This window comes from Epinephelus fuscoguttatus, linkage group LG23 (assembly GCF_011397635.1).
Source record: "Epinephelus fuscoguttatus linkage group LG23, E.fuscoguttatus.final_Chr_v1".
Taxonomy (NCBI): domain Eukaryota; kingdom Metazoa; phylum Chordata; class Actinopteri; order Perciformes; family Serranidae; genus Epinephelus; species Epinephelus fuscoguttatus.
Genome location: NC_064774.1, coordinates 2,819,947 through 2,838,922, shown reverse-complemented (window position 1 = coordinate 2,838,922; position 18,976 = coordinate 2,819,947). Strand labels below are relative to the sequence as shown.

The window sequence follows — 18,976 nt, the reverse complement described above, 5'->3', positions numbered from 1 at the left end:
TTTCATTGGCTGTGTAAAGAGCTCAGTTGGAAAATTACCTTTTTTGGAATGAGGACCAAAAATGGAATATATGTACGTAACTGTACTGAATATTTGCTTCAGTAATTTTCATTTCACTCAGCCCATTTCTCAGGAACTCTTTGGACTTGCAGTACTCCATCCGTCCACCAGATGCCCTCCGACTTTACCACCTTTCCCTCGTCAGCCCTGCAGTAAGACCAACCCATTTCCACTCATCCACTTCCAGGTTGCCTGTGATGACCTTTGCCTTCTAGACATGTGAACCCAAACCTGTGCTTTCTTCTTACCAGTTACCTGTTCCTGACCTGCTCAGGTGTCGTGACCCTCTTGGATTTGTTATTTTTCAGACAATAAACAACAGTCAGGAACTAAACCTTTTATGTTTTGGCCCTGAATTCACAGATGTTTTTCCTATGGCCTTAAACGGGCCAAAAATATTACGAGACATTTTAAGCCACTTTGAGCCGATACCAGTGATGTGCGGATATTATCATGCAACCCTAGATTCTGGATTTGTTCTTTAAAATGGACTTTTACCCTTGTCTTTGATATTTGTCATTTATGTGTTCCAATGAGCTCAACATACAAAAAGTGGTATATCTGGGAAGAACAAAGTGAGACTGTGACACATTTAAGGATGGACTGGAAATGAGTGATGTAGAGAAGTTACAAAGAGCTGGGTAGACATGTCAACCATCTAATTACAGCATTTACAAATTAATAATAATCATATTCCTGTGTCTCCTGCTGGAGCTGTTTGATGGTTCCAGCCTGGATTCCCTCCAGCTTGGAGTAAAGAGAGAGAGAGAAAAGAGAGAAAGACTAGATGAGAGAAACGCTCTTGCATGAAAGTGATTACACAACACAATCACACCTAAGGTAAAAATCTAACTCTACTTAAAGCTCTGATTCATTCAGTGTTTGAGTTTAAGTTTCTTCAACCACTGTTTGTGTTTTGGTCTGGAAAAGAACTCATGTCATTCTGCTCTCAGGCTTGGGCTCCACTAACTCTACTACAATTTGGATGAAAAACAAGATATAGGACATAAATGTGACACATGACATTTCTGTTAGTAAAGTTCATTTCACATATTTAACATGCAAGAATTAATATCAACAATCAGAGGTTTTAAAATAGGAAATAAAATACCATCAAAAAGTGAGAGGAAAAAAAGACATTTGAAAAATGTTTATAGGAGGAAGAAGCAATATTTTCATAGTAATGAAAGTGAAGTGATGAACCTCTCGTGTCTTCTTCTGCAGCTCCTGTCGCTTCCTCTGAACTTGTCTCTCAGCTTCTTCTCTCCTGGTGTGTTCATCCTGGAGCTGAGTTTAGACACATGATCTTTGATTAAGACATGTAAGGGAACATGACAACAGTGACCAAAAAATGTTTGTCAAGTTACAGATTTATGTAATGTTTTCTTCTATTTAAAAAAAATCAAAATAAATAAATACAAATATGAACCTTCTTCTCAGCTTCCTCCCTCCTCTGCTGCTCCTCCTGGAACCTCTGCCTGGAAACTAATGGCCACTTTGACTGAAAGAGAGAGGAGACAGAGATTTGAGACAAGGTGGGTCACATCTTCCTTATTAGGGAGTAAGACTGGACAAGTTATTACTAAGTTCATGTCTACACATATAGCTTTTATTAATCGCCCCCCAAAAGTTGGTCATGATCAAATACAAACTATTTAGAATATAAATTATTCAGGCAATGACATATTTCTATTTAGTTTTTCCTTGCATGTCAGGCTTTCTTTCTTTTTCTGTTAATGTAATCCCCTCTGATGTTTGCTGTCATCTTCATTTGGATTTTGCCAATTCTGTCTCATTTTTTTCTTGAACCTGTGATTGTCCCAGCAAAAATTAAAGTTCTATGTTGACTACATTCCCATACGACCACATATGCTGTTTGTACCCAGGCCCCCGGGGAAGCCACTTCCAATTTTTTCCAGTGGCCACTTGTGGATTTGTAAGAAAAAAAAATCCCCTTTAGCCCCGAAAGCATTTTGCCCATAGACCACGTTTACAAAAGAACCATCTGTAAAACTGTTGATAGGAACTTTCAGACTGCGACCAATGTCAGTTATGACTCTTGTCTTTTATGAATTTTTGATCCATGGAGGTTTTGTATTCCCTCGAGCTGAGGAAGGCGATTAAAAAAATCTGTGACACTGAGTGAGTTCACAGGTGGAACAAGCATAAGAAACAGTATTGCCGATTTTAAGCGAGCCACATACCCCAGATGTCAACTCAGAAGCTAGAATCTGCCAGGTGACCAAATCTCATTGAACTTATGAGGCACCACCTTGGAGTCTGGTACCCTCTTCTCAAATATATCTATGAATGTGGCCCACTTGATTATATCCTAAATTAACGCATATACCACTTAGTTAGGTTTTGAAAAAGAATCACAGTTTGGTGTTGTCATGTTACTCAAAGGGACAGTGCACCCAAAAATGAAAATTCAGCCATTATCTACTCACCCATATGCCGAGGGAGGCTCAGGTGAGGTTTTAGAGTCCTCACATCACCTGAGGAGATCCAAGGGGAGAGGAGGTAGCAGCACAACTCCACCAGGGTTTCCACTACATGTAATTGATCGTGGCGCACCGCCACGGCAAAATAAAAGCCGCCACACCTTAAAAATCAGTTGTTGTTGTTGTTGTTGTTGTTTTTAATGTGAAAACAATGTTAAGTAGAAAATTGTATGAATGGATATATAGGTTATATAGATACATATAGCCTATTATTTACGCACATATTGACCATAATTAGTTTGAATTTCAATTTTAAAGGGACATTGTGTAACATTTTCAGTTGTTTATTGGCAAAAATTGATGTCTGCATTCATAAATATGTCATCACTGGTGTACTATTACCTCCACCTGACTTATTCTCATAAAAGGAGAATTTCGGATTTGTTTGTACATTGTGCGGGCAAGTCGTCTGTGGGGTTCCATTACGTTTCGCTATTGTGAGAATACACCCGCCAGCAAGGGACATACAACACCGCCTTCGGTGTTTTCGTTGAGAAACAGGCCAGCACTGCGTGACTGAGGAGCCGAAGGAGAGGAGCAAGAGGCGCTTCGCTACTACCCTGGCAAATTTGAAACAAAGTCCCACTCTTTGAGCATAATGCAGGATCATGCATATGCAGCATCATGGGAGACGGAATCCTCGTCGCCAAGAAAGCACAAAAAGGAATAGAAAAGGCAGCGTGACCGGCGAATTAAAAAAACGAAGGCCCACATCGGGGTAGCCTTTCCCAGGTAGAGAGAGCTGCTGAGGGAGAATGGTAATGCAATCACAGGCCAGCGCCGCTGTTGGCTGTTAGCCGCTGTTAGCGGTCAGTCATTAACAGCCTCATCCCTCTCCTCGCATCACTGCGCCGCTGTTAGCTGTTAGCCGCTGTTAGCAGCCAGTCGCTAACAGCCTCATCCCTCTCCTCGCATCACTGCGCCGCTGTTAGCTGCTGTTAGCCACTGTTAGCTGTTAGCCGCTGTTAGCGCTGGCCTGTGATTGTATTACCTTTCTCCTTCAGCAGCTCTCTCCACCTGGGAAAGGCAACCCCAATGCTGACCATTGTTTTTTTAATTCACTGGTCACGCTGCCTTTTTGATTCCCTTTTGCACTTTCTTGGCGACGAGGATTCCGTCTCTCGTGATGCTGCATAATACATGATCCTGCATTATGCTCAAAGAGTGGGACTTTGTTATGCGGCAGTAGTGCCGCTGGCCACTAACAGCTGTTAGCGGCGCAGTAATGCGAGGAGAGGGATGAGGTGTGTGAGGCTGAGCCACTTGTCAGTTGTCAAAGGACAAGACGTGATTGGTTTGTTTCAATTTACATCCGCCCCAACAGTCGTATGTTGTAATGTGGGGGTCCTATGTGGGGGTTTGTCAACTCGCGTCGCGTGTGTCTGCGTAGGAGCCTGAATGAATACTCCATGTAGTATCGGATGACATGGTTTCATCAGTGTTATCATAGCTTTTTGGTACACAGCGGCTACAGCTGTTGCAATACGTGTTTGAAACAGTGAGGCGCTAGAGTGCGCCATCTGTTTGAATACAATATATGATTTCAATGTTAGATGGGAGAAATTCCTACACACTGTGGCTTTAAATATCATAAAAATGTTTCACTACGCTTTATTTTGAAAAACGTGCACCGGAATCGCCTGTCTGCATAAGTGCTGCAGCTGCTCGCACAGGACACCGTAGTATTTTAAATTATTTTCAAAAGAAGAGGAAAGTTCCCGAGGAGGAGAGTCAGGTAACAATAGATAAGGAGGCTCAGGCTTGCTGATAAGTAGTGTTTAACTTTTGATTTAACACTAACAATTTAAACCCTCAGCGCGCACTGCAGCGCAAGCAGACAGATGCGCGACTTAGAGCAGCATGTGTCACTGACACCACACTCAGAACACAGCGGATCGGTGGAAAATGTCACCATCAGCATATTATTTTACATCAATAAAATCTATTTTATCATTATTTTGAGTCACATTGTTGAAAGAATTTAGCTGTCTGTGTTCAAGCAGGATAATGGTCTCCATTCATTGCACACTGGGCTTTCTATTTCCTTGTCGGAGATGCGGGGTTAGTGTTGCATTCAAGGTCCCCCCCCAAAAAAATGGGAGGAAAAAAAGGCTGAATATTCGATTTTTTTTTTTTTTTCACAATTGAATCCCATGCCATCAAACGAAGCTTCAAAGCTTTAAATTTTTGGGGGGTCAGCCCTAGTGAAGACAGACCTGAGGAACAGGCTGCAGGGGGACATCTGGCAGCATGCCTCCTACTCAGCATCAATGAGCCACCTCCGTAGTGATCCAAGTGTCCTGAAGCCCCAACATAAAAAGTTGTTTGGAAAAACGTCATCTGAACTCTGTTTTTAGCCTCATTGTAGCCTGTAACTCTAACTGCCTCTGTGTACACCGAGCTAACGTGTGTGCGCTAAAAACAGAGTTTAAATGAGGTTTTTCCAAACAACTTTTTATGTCGTGGCTTCAGGACACTTGGATCACTACGGATGAGCAGTATGGAGATATTTTGTGGTTTCAATTATGTGTTTTTTGGATATTTTAATATAGGTCACCGTCAGCCTCCATTAGGTGGAGTTGTGTTGCTACCTCCTCTCCCCTTGGATCTCCGCAAGGGATGTGAGGACTCTAAAACTTCACCTGAGCCTCCCTCGGCATATGGGTGAGTAGATAATGGCTGAATTTTTATTTTTAGGTGCACTATCCCTTTAACATAAAGTTAAGATCTAACTTAAAATAACTTAAGGTTGACTTCTGGTTTCACCGGGGACACAGACAGTGGTCTTCTGGGTGGAAGTCCTGGGTTTGTTTGGCACATTCATCCACCCTGACCATCTCCCTATGTGAACTGTGTTGCTCTTCACACTTCGTCACTTGACTTCCTCCTTTGCCTTCCTCATAATTACGGGTGTCGTCCACAATAGTAGACAAAAATATGGTTGCAATAAGCTGCTTGTACAAATGACCTATGGTGTTTGGTTTTTGTTGAGGGTTTTTGTGGTTTTACTCTGTCCTTCCCCTTTATCCAGATTATTTCATTCTTTGCTCAGCTCTGTGTCATCTGTGCTCTTGTACTCCTCTTAATTTCTTCTCTTAATCCTATTTGTTGTATCCTTCTTGCTAAGATCAATCTTTACTCCTCCTGCTCTTGGTTTTGTTCTCTCTACTCAAAGTAATGTCCTGTTTCTTTACATACATGTTTGCTCTTCTTTTCCTCTTTTCCCTTCAAAGCATTCATTTCCTCTTCAGTAGCGAGCTGATCTTCAGTTCTGTTAGTTTCAGAGTGATTCCTCCTTCCTTCTTCTTCAGTTTCATCCCTGTGGCGTCTCTCGGTCTCTGTGCAAAAACAAAAGCAGTAGAATTCAAGATATTTGCATGGGAAGGTATCATAGCATACAAGATGTTTCAGTCTAAAACCAGGTCATCTGTAACAGGCTGTTCTCATGCACTGCTCGTTTTCCTACGCAAAGTAATGCACCAGCATTTCAACAAATGTAACCATGAGTCAGCAATTTGTGTTGAACCCACATATTTTGGAAGGCTGCGATCACATGACCAATGCGCTGACGGGACTAAAGAAGGAAGCAGTCCCATAAGGTTGGAAGCTGGGGTGGTGGATGGGTGACAAAACACAAGACGTTCCCCAGAAGACCAGTGTTTGGAACCGTGAAAAAACCAAGTGACCTTTGAGTTATTTTAAGGTACATTGTCACCATGTTTCTTCCCCCAAACCTAACCACAATAACTTCACTTGCCTAAACCTGACCTCTGTAACTTTACATTACGTATGAAACATTGTTGTGAGACACTAATTTATAGCATATCATGTGAAACCATTCTGTGTGCATTTTTGTAACATATCAAACAAACCTTTGCACAGTGGTAAGTTTCTATGAAAATAAGACACTTGACAATTTGACTTATACCAACAACACAACATAAAATACTGACATTAAGATAAAATAATTTACACAGTTATACAATTCACAAAGCACTGCAGTTAATGTTTGACTTACTTCTTTTCATTTGTCTCCATTTCCACACAAAAAAGAGAAGGAACAGAAGAAGCAGGATGCAAACAGCTGCCAAACCAGTGATGATAGAAGAAGAACTGGACCGGACCTTAAAGAAATCATCTGAAATGATAAAACACAGAATAACATGACATTGATACAAAATTAGGCCTCAGCTGGCTGATGCTAAAACATGTGAGTGCATCATAGAAAGATACTTGGTCTACCTGGAACCTGGATGTGTGTCTCTGTGGTCTGGTTGATGTTCCTCTGTTGGACTCTACAGGTGAAGCTGTTGCTGTGTCTCTTCTCCACAGTCACTCTGCTGCTGACAGTATAGAGGTCATCACGACCTCTGACTGTCTCTGTAGGTCCAGCAGAGAGGAGCTTTCCCTCACCGTCCAGCCACAACACCTCAGGCTCTGGATGCCAGCTTTTAGATTCGCAGTTTAAAATCACCTCTCCTCTCTCTCTGTCAATTCCTGCTAAACTGATGACAGGTGGGGAAACAGCACCTGATGCTGAGCAAAAGGAAAGTTTAAAAATGTGGTATCAGTGGACGGAAAACATAGATACTTCAGTTTAGTTTAGTTTATTTCGATTAGCATTCCGAAAAAAAAACACCCTCCACAAGATACATAGAAGATTTACCTCAACCACAAACAACGGGGGATGAAGCTAATCGAAAAGGTGTAGACTAAAGCTCATGCTTATTATGCCTACCCCTTTTTTTTTTTTTTTACAAAAAAAAACAACTTCAGCAAGGCAACTCTTTAACTTCATAATCTGAGTTAGACTATAAAGCTCCAGAACAAACAAGCTTTCAACATCCGACAGAAATCAAAAAAAAAGAAAGAAAGAAATAAAGTTCCAAAACAAATAGCAAGCAAATATCCATATCTGTGCCATTTTAAATTCAACTAAATCATAAAATTCAACGGTTTTTAAATCAGTAAACAATTTGTTCGTTGGTTCAGTGTAGTTTGATCGATTTATGATTTGTATAGCTCTTTTTTGTAACTTAAAAATAGGATGAGTGTTAGTTTTGTATGCGTTACCCCATATCTCCACACAGTAAGTCATAGATGGAAGTAACAGAGAACAGTAAAGCGTGTATAATGACTTTTTGTTAAGGACATTCTTTGTTTTATACAGTATAGCGATGGTTTTTGACATTTTAGTTTTCACATTATTTATATGTGGCTTCCAACAAAGTTTATCATCAATTATCACACCAAGAAATTTATTTTCATACACTCTTTCAATTTCACTGCAATTTACCTTGATTTTAACCTGTTTTTTAATTTGTCTGGTGCCAAAAATTATAAACTTTGTTTTGTTTTGAGCAGTAGAGAGTGGTGTCATCAGCAAATAAAACACATTTTAACAGTTTGGAAACACTGCAAACATCATTGATATATAATATGAATAATTTAGGGCCTAACATAGACCCTTGAGGGACCCCACAAGTGACCTTCAATTGATCTGATTTAACATTGTTTAAGTGCACATATTGATATCTGTCATCCAGGTAACTTTTCATCCACATGTATGCTAACCCTCTTATACCATATTTCTCTAATTTATTCATTAATATATCATGATCAATAGTATCAAACGCCTTTTTAAGTCAATAAAAACACCAACAGTATATCCCTTGTTATCTATTGCAGTAGATATCCCTTCCACAAGTTCCATCACTGCCATAGAGGTGGACCTTTTTGCTCTCAAGCCATATTGGCTGTCACTTAAAATATTGTGTTTCTCAATAAATGTATCAAGTCTATGGATGAATAATTTTTCTAAAATTTTTGAGAATTGTGTACTTAAGACAGTTACCTCAAAATTGTCACAATTAAAAAAGAACCTGTTTCGAAATGTGTGCAATTCCAAAGCTAATGATTAAAAGCATCTTGGAAAAAATTCACATATCCTACTCCGGACCAAGGACTGTAAATCTGCGAATCTGTAAAGCTTCCTGTTTGTCAGGAATAAAGACTTGGAGGAGCTCTCCATTAACAAGGTATCTGCATTCAATGGTTCTTAATATATCTTAAGACATTAAAAAAAGACAAAAAGGTTAGGCTAGGTTTAGAAATGAGTTATGGTTTGGCATTGTTGCATTACATACTTAGCGTAGCTCCATACAATAGGTTTTGGAAAAGAATCATGGTTGGGTGTCATCATGTTATGTACTTAATATAGAGTTTTGTAGGTCGGTTAAGAAATGTACAGGTGTCTAGGTTACGCTAAAGGAAGTAAAGTTACTTAAGTTGGGTTCAGGAAAAGAATCATGGTTGGACATCATTGCATTACATACTTAACATAAAGTTCCATACATTGGGTTTAGGAAAAATATCATGGTTGGGTGTTGTAATGTTACGTACTTAACATTCAGTTATGCAGGTTACGTTAAGAGAGGTAAAGATAGGTAATGTATGTTAAGGATTAATCATGGTTAGATGAGTCACTTTATGCAAAGTTTTGTGGGTTGGTTCAGGACAATAAAGTTACATCAGTTAGGTTTAGGAACAAAAATCATGTTTGGGCATTGTTGTGTTATATAATTAATGTAAAATGATGTAGGTTAGGTTTAGGAAAGTAAACTTAAGAAGGGCAGGATTATGAGGAGAAACATGCTTGGAACGTTAAAATAACTTAAGTTAATTTGGTTCCATATGGGACGTGAACACTGGTTTCTTGGGGGAAAGTTGTGTGTTTGTTAAACACATCCACCTCCCCAACCTGTGTCCTTATGCAGGCTTCACTCCTTATTTACTCCCATTAGTGCATTTGTCATGTGACACGCCTTTAGGATTATACTTCAGGTTATATATGAATTATTAGTTTACAATTACATGGCTTATATTCTGGCACATTACTTTACGTAGGTAAACAAATGAACAGCACATGAGAACAGCTGGACCTAGCATGATGGAAAAAACTATAGCTTTATATAATTTTATGTATTTGAGTATTATTCAGTGTCATCTACAAATGCAGATATCTGTTGATATGTAACCACTTCATTTGTCATTCATTGTGAAATGCAGCTGGTTTATGGACCAAAGGTCTTAGATATCTGACAAGAAGTTTGTGAATAATGAAGTGTATGTGTCTACTTACCAACAACAAGCTTAACTGAAGATTGTTTTCCCAGTTCTGGAATGTCACAGTGATATATTCCCTGATCAGAGAGTTGTACTTTGGAGAGTTTGAGTGAAATGTTTCCTCTCTTCAGTTCATCAGTAAACAGTGATGTTCTTCCTCTGTAGGACGGATTTTTTACATGCTCGAGGTTCTGACCAGCACGCAGCACATGGACAAATCTTTGTTTGAGGTCAAATCTCTTCCACTCCAATGTCTCTGCAGTAACATCCATCACAGGTTCCAGGTGACATGGCAAAATGACGTCGTCTCCAACTGCTGCTACTACTGAATGAGGTGGACCAATCAACTGAGATTCACCTGGAAAGAAACAAATCTGTTTATTTATTTGCTCACAATAGAAAGATGTTGCCAAGACACTATTTTAATAATAGAGACTATTTTTCTTAAAGGAAATTAAACATCTGGCATCAGTCATAGGAGCGGAAAGCTGAAAGGAGCTCATATTTTTTCATATTTTACAGTCAGTGACTTGTCTTTCATTGCAACGTCAGATTAATGAACACATCCAGCCACCCAGCCATGCAATATGACCCAATTACATTTAATGTAATGAGAATATTTTTTTGAATAAACATATCTACAAAGCTGCACAATGTTCATTGCAATGTATTCAATTACTTTCGTCTACAGTGTTTGCTTGTAGCATCTAAGGTATGATTAACATTAGTTCTATTTGATAAATTAATAACAAAAAAAAAATACATTTTATATAGTTTATGGTTCATTTTAGGTAACTCAAACCACTTAGGTTAGTTAGGCAAAGGTCATCATGTTGGTCAAAAGCTGTTGAGACACAGAGGCAGAGATTATTTATAAGCCAGGATATCTTGAAAAAACAAAATCCAAGGCAACTCTTCTCTGGTGCATAAGTTAAAAGGCCTTTATTAAATGGCTAGTTCATGATGAACATTAAAAACACCAACATGTTTCGGCCATGCTCACTGGCCTTCATCAGAGCATAAAGCTGCAGGGTTCACAGGTGGCCTAAATGAGGCCCTGCTGAAACATGGGTGGAGCCAATCAACACTCCATTTGCCAAATTGCAGGCATATAAGCAAAACTCTTGTTTGAGTAGGGCCTCTGCAGCTTTATGCCCTGATGAAGGCCAGTGAGCATGGCCGAAACATGTTGGTGTTTTTAATGTTCATCATGAACTAGCCATTTAATAAAGGCCTTTTAACTTATGTACCAGAGAAGAGTTGCCTTGGATTTTGTTTTTTCACGATGTACTGCACTTTCTGACCAAAGAGCACCTTCCTGGATACCATGACACTGCAACCCACATGAGCGCTTTATCTGCTAATCTGCTAGTGTAACTAAAATGTCACTCAACAGCAGTCTGCTGACATAATTTTTTAAATAATGCTAAAACCTTACCTTTAGAAAAGTGTGTGAAGAGAAGCTGGAGCAACAAAACACTGAGTGGTCTGAGCAGAGACTGAAGGGACAGTCTGTCTGTCTGGTGCAACAAAGAAAACACACCAATATTTCCTGTTAGAATTATTGAATTACTCACATGCATTGACCATATCAAATTACACTCTTTTGATTCCAACATTTGTCAACACATGCAACAAAACCCACACACGGTGCAATGAAAACTGTTTTCCTTCCACTGCCACACTGGCTTCAACATTTCCACCAACACAAATCGACTTCGTTCCTTTTTTATTAACTACAGTTGTGATCTAAATGCAGACTTTAATTCCAGACAGTGACACCGTCTTTTAGAATAAAAGTTAAACTGCGTAGGATAGGCAAAAATAACTTTAAGAGACAACATACCTGTTTCATGATGTCTGTCATTTCTTCAGACTGTAGATCTATAAAATTCGTAAATCATTGATAGACTGTGACCTTATCTCATTCTGGTTTATCAACTGAATGGTGCTGCATCAGATCTAGTTTGAACCAGGAGAAAAAGGTCAACAATAAATCAAAGTTTAGAACTACAGAAGACTATAGGTCCCTGGTAGAGACCTGTTGATTAAAGTCTAACGCTGGAAAAAGTGAGAATTAATTTATCAGTTAAAGTTTTAACACAGTGAGGTGACTGTTTCTGCTGTCCTACAGGCAGTTTCACTTTGCGTATCTTTGTGAACAGCTGAACTTTGAGTCTGTTGCCAGGTAACTGATCACTAATATATTAGAGCTGCCATCAGAACCAACAACTTGGGAAAAGGGGGATTTCATGAGCTTGTTGTTGGGTCTGTAATGTGACCGCAGGGGCAGAACAGGACTTGTTTCTCAGGTTCACACTGTCTGAAGCCAAACAGCATTAATATACTGTGTCTCAGATTTTACACAGTGTCATGTTGAATCTGCCTGTAGGAGCTCTTCACCAGAGATTTCTGGCTGCAAAGCAAAATGTCTTTCTGCTGTTGGCTGAGGCGGAGCCAGTCATGAAGGACAAAACATGTGATATTATCACATTCAGCAAATTTTGGCAACAAAGGGAGTGGGGCTTAAATGCAGACACATACACAGCTGACCAAAAAAAAATCCAAGGCAGGCACAACAGGTGGGCAGGTCCAGCCTGTTATTCTCTGAACCCATTTGCTGGAAAGCTTCAATGCTTCATGAGGCTTCATCTCACCATCACTAATGTTTCCGCCCTGCGGGGAGGGATACACCGGTGAGCAACAGCTGCAGCTGGCTCTGGGACAGGTACGCTGGGTCACTCGGTAAAAGCAAACAAAGAGACAACACGGACGATATTACTGATATTACTCACCCGACTGACAGCTGTCCATCAGCTCCTGCAGGCCTGGGCCTTTTTTTCCAGGTTATCTTAGTGTCGCAGGGTTATGCTTGTGTCCCTCTCTGTCCCTCCTCTCTGCTGCTTACCGCCTCTATTTGTTACCTGCACAGTAACTGCACCGCCACTTTACATGACAGGTTACCCTCATTGCGTCACGCTCTTCCGCTTTCCATATAAGGGAGACGCCAACTCGCTCTCATGGATTATCGCAGCTGTATCTCCTTTAAACATCTCCTGCGAGCTACACTCAGTCAGGCTGCTACTCTATGTCGTTGTTCCCACTGGCAAGACGTGTAAAACCCCGTTTGAGGTGCAGATCGCCCTGGGTTAGGAGGCAGTACTGACAGAGATATGAAGGAGTCCCATGAGGTGACATGAGTGAGCTGCGTGTGTGGCAGCAGACGATTGTCTGTCACTGTTGTGCCTAGTGGTTTGTTTTGCCTAAAATTATCCTTTTGTTTGGTAATTATTTCTGTGTACTCAGTTATTTACTTTTGTTTTTGTTTCACCTTTATCTGTGTGGATAAAGTTATTGGGCTGTCCAGGGACGCCGGCCACTGGGTTTGGTGTGGTGTGCTGAGCACCTGCATGCAGGGGCCTGTTGTTCCAAACCTAGATAAGGGATTAAGCCGGGATATGTTGGTTATCCAGGCTTAACTCAGCACTGATTCGGTTGTTCGAAAGCAGAGGCACATATGTTGCCATGGAGATTTATTCTGTGCACTAAGCCTGGTCCCGACCAGGCTAACAACCAGGCTTAGTTTAGCCTGGTGCCTTATCTGTCCAGTCAGCTGTCACTGCGATCGGAAATCAATGTGTTTTACCATCATTTCATGTTCTTATGTACGTATTTGCCTCATTTTTGAACAAAATACATTAAGCCTGCAATAAAAAAATATTTAAAACATTATTTTTGTCATAGCCCAAGCATACTTTGACATGCACATATCTTTACCAATAAAAAAGGATTAATTGTTGGAATAAACATACAAGTAGGTGTATTTGGCATTAACACAATTAGTGGTTATTAGGTGTCATAACTGTGTGACCTTCCCAAATTATATTCCCAGTTAACTGGACCAATAACTCCAGTGTACTTTACATCAATGAATGAAAACATGAAGATGAAACCACAATGTTCTTCAACCTCATTTTATTTAAATGAAAAATACTGTAATCAGTCAGTGTCTGCTTTGAGCTGTGGAGAGAATGAGAAATGATATTGATTAATACACTGCATCACAGTCATGCTTACAGTGTGCATTAAAGTCACTTATTTCTCTAGTTTCTTAATTTCTAAGTCCAGTTTCCTTCAGGTTTTTCTTTGAATTTGTCAATTTGTCTTACACTGCAAGACAATCCAAAGTCAGACAGTCCACATAACACCACTGGTTGATTAATGAATGAATAAAATGACTGATTCCATGTACAGTATACTGGAATAATGTACCTTGTATGAAGAGGGCGGTTTCTGTGGGTGGGACAGAGTCTGTATTTGCCCCCCCCCCCGTATCCCCTCCATCATCGTCCTGCTCGGTTCTGATCCAGGGCGAGCTCGTCCGCTGGTGTGAAATCAGCAATTGGTTCTCGAGTAATATTATATCCACTGCTCACCTTTAAGGTGAAGTGTACAACTGTTAATGTGTGGAAGGAACTGTTAATTTGTAATTATGACATAATTATGACATAATTATGTATATTTTTAGATTACTTACGCATTCAGTCGGTCCGCAGTTGTTTGCCACGCACTCTCTCTCTGCTTTATTATCGCTGCAGTGTTTCCTTTCTTCGTGATTATATGTTTTACCTCTTCATAAGTGTCCATGATGAGACGCTGCTCACTGGGTGAGAAGTATGCGGCACGTGCCCTCTCCATTGCTGCATCGGTGAATCTGTGATCGATCTCGGGGTCTATTTAAGAAAGCCATGGACGCGCACTCACCTGAGTAAGTTACACCTGGCTTGACAAAGCCGCTCCTCCTCAGCCTGGCTTGGTGTTCCAACAACCAATTAAGCCAGGATGGACTCAGGGGAATTTGTCCAGCCTCACTTTTCCACTTATCCTGGATTGGTTAATTCTACTTTCGAACAACAGGCCCCAGTTGAAGTAGGCTACTGACACTCTGGGTGATGATTGCAGTGATGGTGTGCGTGTGAAACCACCCCGGTTACAGGAAGCACATGGTGAAGTAAGAGTGGATAAGTGGCCTGTACCCTTAGACAGCCTGATTGTTAATTGTGTGTTTTTGTCCTTTTAATTAAGGGGACCGCTTGGGCCCCCCCCTTAGCTGCTCCAAAGCAGAACCAACATTAGACCTATTGCACTGTCAACTTTATTTTATTGCTGGCAAATGCTACTTTTATCTTTTTAAGTGGACATTAAATGTTGAGTCTTTGTAACTTGTTATAAAGATTGTACAACAGCTGGAGTTCCTCATCTGTATGCTCCGGCTCAAACAGGTATGGCTCTGGGTCTGTGTCTGCTACAAGGAACTCTTCAAAATCGCGTTCAAAGTCGTCCATTGCGGCTACTATAGTCCGGAGATATCGCTAGGCTAAATAAACAACTGAGTTTTTTTTTTTTTTTACAGGCTACGTCTGTGCCTGTGCCTGCTCACCGGTGTATCCCTCCGCGGATCACAGCGCAGGGCGTAAACACACTATAGTTCCATGTATCAAACTTCTTCTAAAACGACTATAAAGGACTCTCGTTTTTCGAATTAATGTTTAAACATGTTTATTTTAAATGCACATGCAGAAATGCCAGCTTTAGCGTTTCTGTAACGTTTATTTTTTCACTTTTACAGAGCAGGCTACTGACCCCCTATGGACTTCAATTGTATTCGCTAAGCTAAGCCGCAATGCTAACCACTGAGACCCAGCCACTGGGCGTACAGACACAAAAAAGATATCGATCATGTTGTCTCAATATGAAAATGATAGAGAAAGGGCATAACTCCCAAATCATCGGAGTATTCTTTTAAAACTTTTATTGTGAAGCAGCAAAATAAGGAAATATTGTTTTCGAGCAGCTACTTTACACAACTAATACGGTGGATAGCGAACATGAAACAGTAAAATAAAGCAGATAGCTAAAGTACAAACAGAACGCAGGAGACAAACTTAACTCCAAACCACAGAGATTAGAAGTTAGGAGTATTAGGAGTTAGAAGCTACAGACGTACTGAGAGCTGAACACAGAGACTTTCAAAAACACCTTTCTCTCTGGTCTCCTGCAGACAGAGGGTCTCACAACACACATGCTGGTTTGACAGGGAGATGAGGGGTCGTCGATTTTGAGGTTTGTTGTTGCACTTTACATTACGGCTTGGTATTAACGAGGCACTAAGGGGGTGATGTCTCTAGAACAACAAGGAAGGGGAGGGTAATAGCTTAAGATGTTCCGTTCCTGGCTCAAAGATCATAACCGAAGCTGATCAAGGCATTTTTTGATGGCTCGGGACTGGATATATTGAGCTATAGAGAGGAACTAGTCCTCTGTTTAACATCAGTTGTCACACAGGTGAAGCTTTGCACAGGTGGTCGTCACTGGAGCAAACCATCAAAGACAGCAACCCATGACGACAGGAGGCAGCACTGTGGCAACAGAAAAACTGGTGTAATCTGTAATGAAAGTGAAAACACAGACCGGTAGAAGGGGGTTTGTTAACTCAGATAACCAGTCTCCTCCTCCTTCTCCTTTTTCTCTTTTTATTTAAAATGTTGGTAATGATATATTTCCTGATAGTTTCTTTCTGATTGAAAGAAGAAAGCTGGCCTCCCTTTTTTGTTTTGCCCCAGCACTTTAGTTGGGTAATGTCTTCGTTGAGAGAAGCCTGTATTTATCCATTGCCAAGCAGCAGTTCACAGCTTAGAGGCTCACAGAAGGTTGTGTCTCTGACAACCAATCACATCTGTTAAAAGACTGCATCATACCTAGCAACACAGTTGACCACACCTCCTCACTGAGGTTAAACTTCCTGTCCCTTCCTCTCAGAGTTGCTCTGAGAACTTTCCTCCAGCCAGGACTCCTTACTGAAGAGTTTTAGCCCAAGTTAAGAGCTCTCTGAGAGGACTCTCAGAAGGTTTGTGAATACAGCCCCAGATTTAACTACCCCTGTGTTGTACCCCAATGATCTAACACAATATGACGCTGTGACTTCCCCGCTTTTTAACCTCCTGAAAGGAAACGGAGAACGGGTGATTGAGACAGGCGCGCCTGGGGCACCAAAAAGGAACAGAGTTAGAATGGGCAAGAATAACAGAGGTGAAGCAGACGTGACACACACTTCTTGTTTAACCTGAGGCCGTAGAGGCAGTAACCACCAATGTAAGGTGAATGCTCATTCTGCTGGGTATGTTGTGTGCCTCCCACAATCAACAACACATGACTTTCATGGTCGTGGTCTTTTTATATCTAGAACTCTTTGTCAAGTGCAACTCGTCTTTCTTTTCTCTTTTCTTCAAGGTTAACGTCTTGTCCTCTGAACCACAGGGTTCACCACACTGCTATATGTTGTATGTTGAGTTGGCCCCAACTTTGGTCTCAACATCAGAACTAAACTGAACAGGAAGAGGAAGCTCTCGTCTACATTAAACTTGTGCTGTATTTCAGTCTGAGGGTCAGTCAGCAGCAAGGCAGCATGGAGGTTACAGCTCTCTGCGTCAGACTGTGTGAGTACTGAGTCTCAGCTTTAAGTCGTACATATTCCTGTATATATCATAGACAAGTGTGTGGGTGATAAACAGTTTGTATTCTTTGTCTTTGCAGTGACGCCTGCAATCATTCTGCTCAGTGCTCATGTTCAGAACAACGGTAAGAAGGACTAACGAAACACAGTAATTCTACATGTTTTGTTTTGTATCATATGTTATTTTTCTTGATGGCAGCATCAAGCCTATGACATTTTATCACACGGGAGTCCGTGACCTAATTTGTATCAGTTTGGCGGTGCTTGGCCAAAAAAAGGTTGAGAACCACTGATCTAAAGCCTGGATACCAGTTAAACAGTGTATATTGCTTTGATTCTAACACTGTATAAGTTACAAAATTGTTTGGCATACAATAATCTGAAATTGGCCTCTGTTTCAAATTAACGTCCACACTGAGAGAGAATATTAAAGCGTGCACCACCGAATTTAAACTGTGTCCGCCACAAGCTGCAGATACTGTACATGGCTTTGTCTTGATATTTAACATTGAATTATGCAGTGTTGTACGTCTCATTTTGGAGAAATCTTTTCTTCCATGTGATTCTGTCTCAGATGCAGCTTTCCATATCGTTCCAACCACACTGCAGCTCTTTGAGTTTGAGACTGTCTCTTTTCACTGTGAGGGTCTGGATGGCTCCACTCAGCTGAGAGGGGTCAGAAATACTGTGCAGTTCATTTCAGCATGCGACGAGCGGATGCCGGTGCTATTCTGCACTATTAAAAGAGCCTATCTCGCAGATGGTGGAGAATACTGGTGTGAGACTGAAGAAGGAGAGAGGAGCAACAGTGTCAACATCTCTGTCACTGGTAAGGAAAAGTTTCAATAAAAAGTTGTTGAATGAAATCCATGTGATTATTTTTGAAAGTGAGGAAGATGTTGATGTACAGATCTTAAAAACGTTGGTTCTGTCAAGATAAATCCTCCCATTTAACTTCCACAAAGTCAGCCAATGAGTGTATTTCTTAGAATCACAAGAATCACAATATATAAAACCTTTGTTGTTCAGATGGTTCAGTGATCCTGGAGAGTCCTGTCCTCCCTGTGAGAGAAGGCAAGAATGTCACTCTGAGCTGCAGGAACAATACAACCTCCTCAAACCTGACAGCTGGTTTCTACAAAGATGGCGTCCTCATCAGGAGCAGCTCTACAGGAGAGATGACCATCCACAGTGTGTCCAAGTCTGATGAAGGACTCTACAAGTGTCACATCTCTGGAGCTGGAGAGTCACCAGAGAGCTGGATGGCTGTCAGAGGTGAGACATGACACTGTTTAAAATGTGTCAGTGTTCAACTTGTGCTCCAGCAGCTCTCAGAGACAACCTGTTACATACTGTTAATACTGTCATGATGTTACAGCCGATATGTTCTCTTGTCTCTGCAGCTCATCACAGAGAGACTTGTCCCTGTTCAGACCTCTTCATACATGTCGTCCTCGTCTTAAGGACGGTGTTCACCATAGTGATGGTGCCTCTGCTGCTGCTGCTGGTGGGACTGCTGCACTGTGGCAAACTCACAGTTACAGTTGCACAAACATAACTGATACTCATGTATAAAGGTAACATGTCAAGGTAATGAAGCAGAGAAGCTCCCATCAGGCTCTGTGTGGTAAATCTGTCTGAGCTGAAGAGATAAACTTTGTTTGTTGACTTTTAATTCTGTTCATGTTGGATGTTAGTTCACTGTGAGGTATCAGAGCTCTCTGTGTCACATGTTCATACCTGCAGTGACTGTTTGACTCTCTCACGCACAGAA

At 40.9% G+C, this 18,976-nt stretch overlaps 2 protein-coding genes across 2 annotated transcripts; one reads left to right on the top strand and one right to left on the bottom strand.

Moving 5' to 3' along the window:
• Window positions 1–5,800: 5,800 nt before the first annotated feature.
• Window positions 5,801–12,582, bottom strand: LOC125884269 (butyrophilin subfamily 1 member A1-like). The gene is made up of 7 exons (XM_049569168.1): window positions 12,485–12,582; window positions 11,536–11,651; window positions 11,128–11,209; window positions 9,706–10,047; window positions 6,807–7,100; window positions 6,689–6,702; window positions 5,801–5,902 (listed from the first exon to the last, which is right to left on the bottom strand). Exons 2-7 carry the CDS (start codon window positions 11,554–11,556, stop codon window positions 5,801–5,803), a joined length of 855 nt encoding a protein of 284 aa, XP_049425125.1. The 5' UTR covers window positions 11,557–11,651; window positions 12,485–12,582.
• Window positions 12,583–12,641: 59 nt separating this feature from the next.
• On the top strand, window positions 12,642–18,774 carry LOC125884268 (high affinity immunoglobulin gamma Fc receptor I-like). The gene is made up of 5 exons (XM_049569167.1): window positions 12,642–12,837; window positions 17,283–17,327; window positions 17,777–18,031; window positions 18,232–18,477; window positions 18,606–18,774. The coding sequence occupies exons 1-5, from the start codon at window positions 12,642–12,644 to the stop codon at window positions 18,758–18,760; spliced, it is 897 nt and encodes a 298-aa protein (XP_049425124.1). The 3' UTR covers window positions 18,761–18,774.
• The last annotated feature ends 202 nt before the right edge of the window (window positions 18,775–18,976 follow it).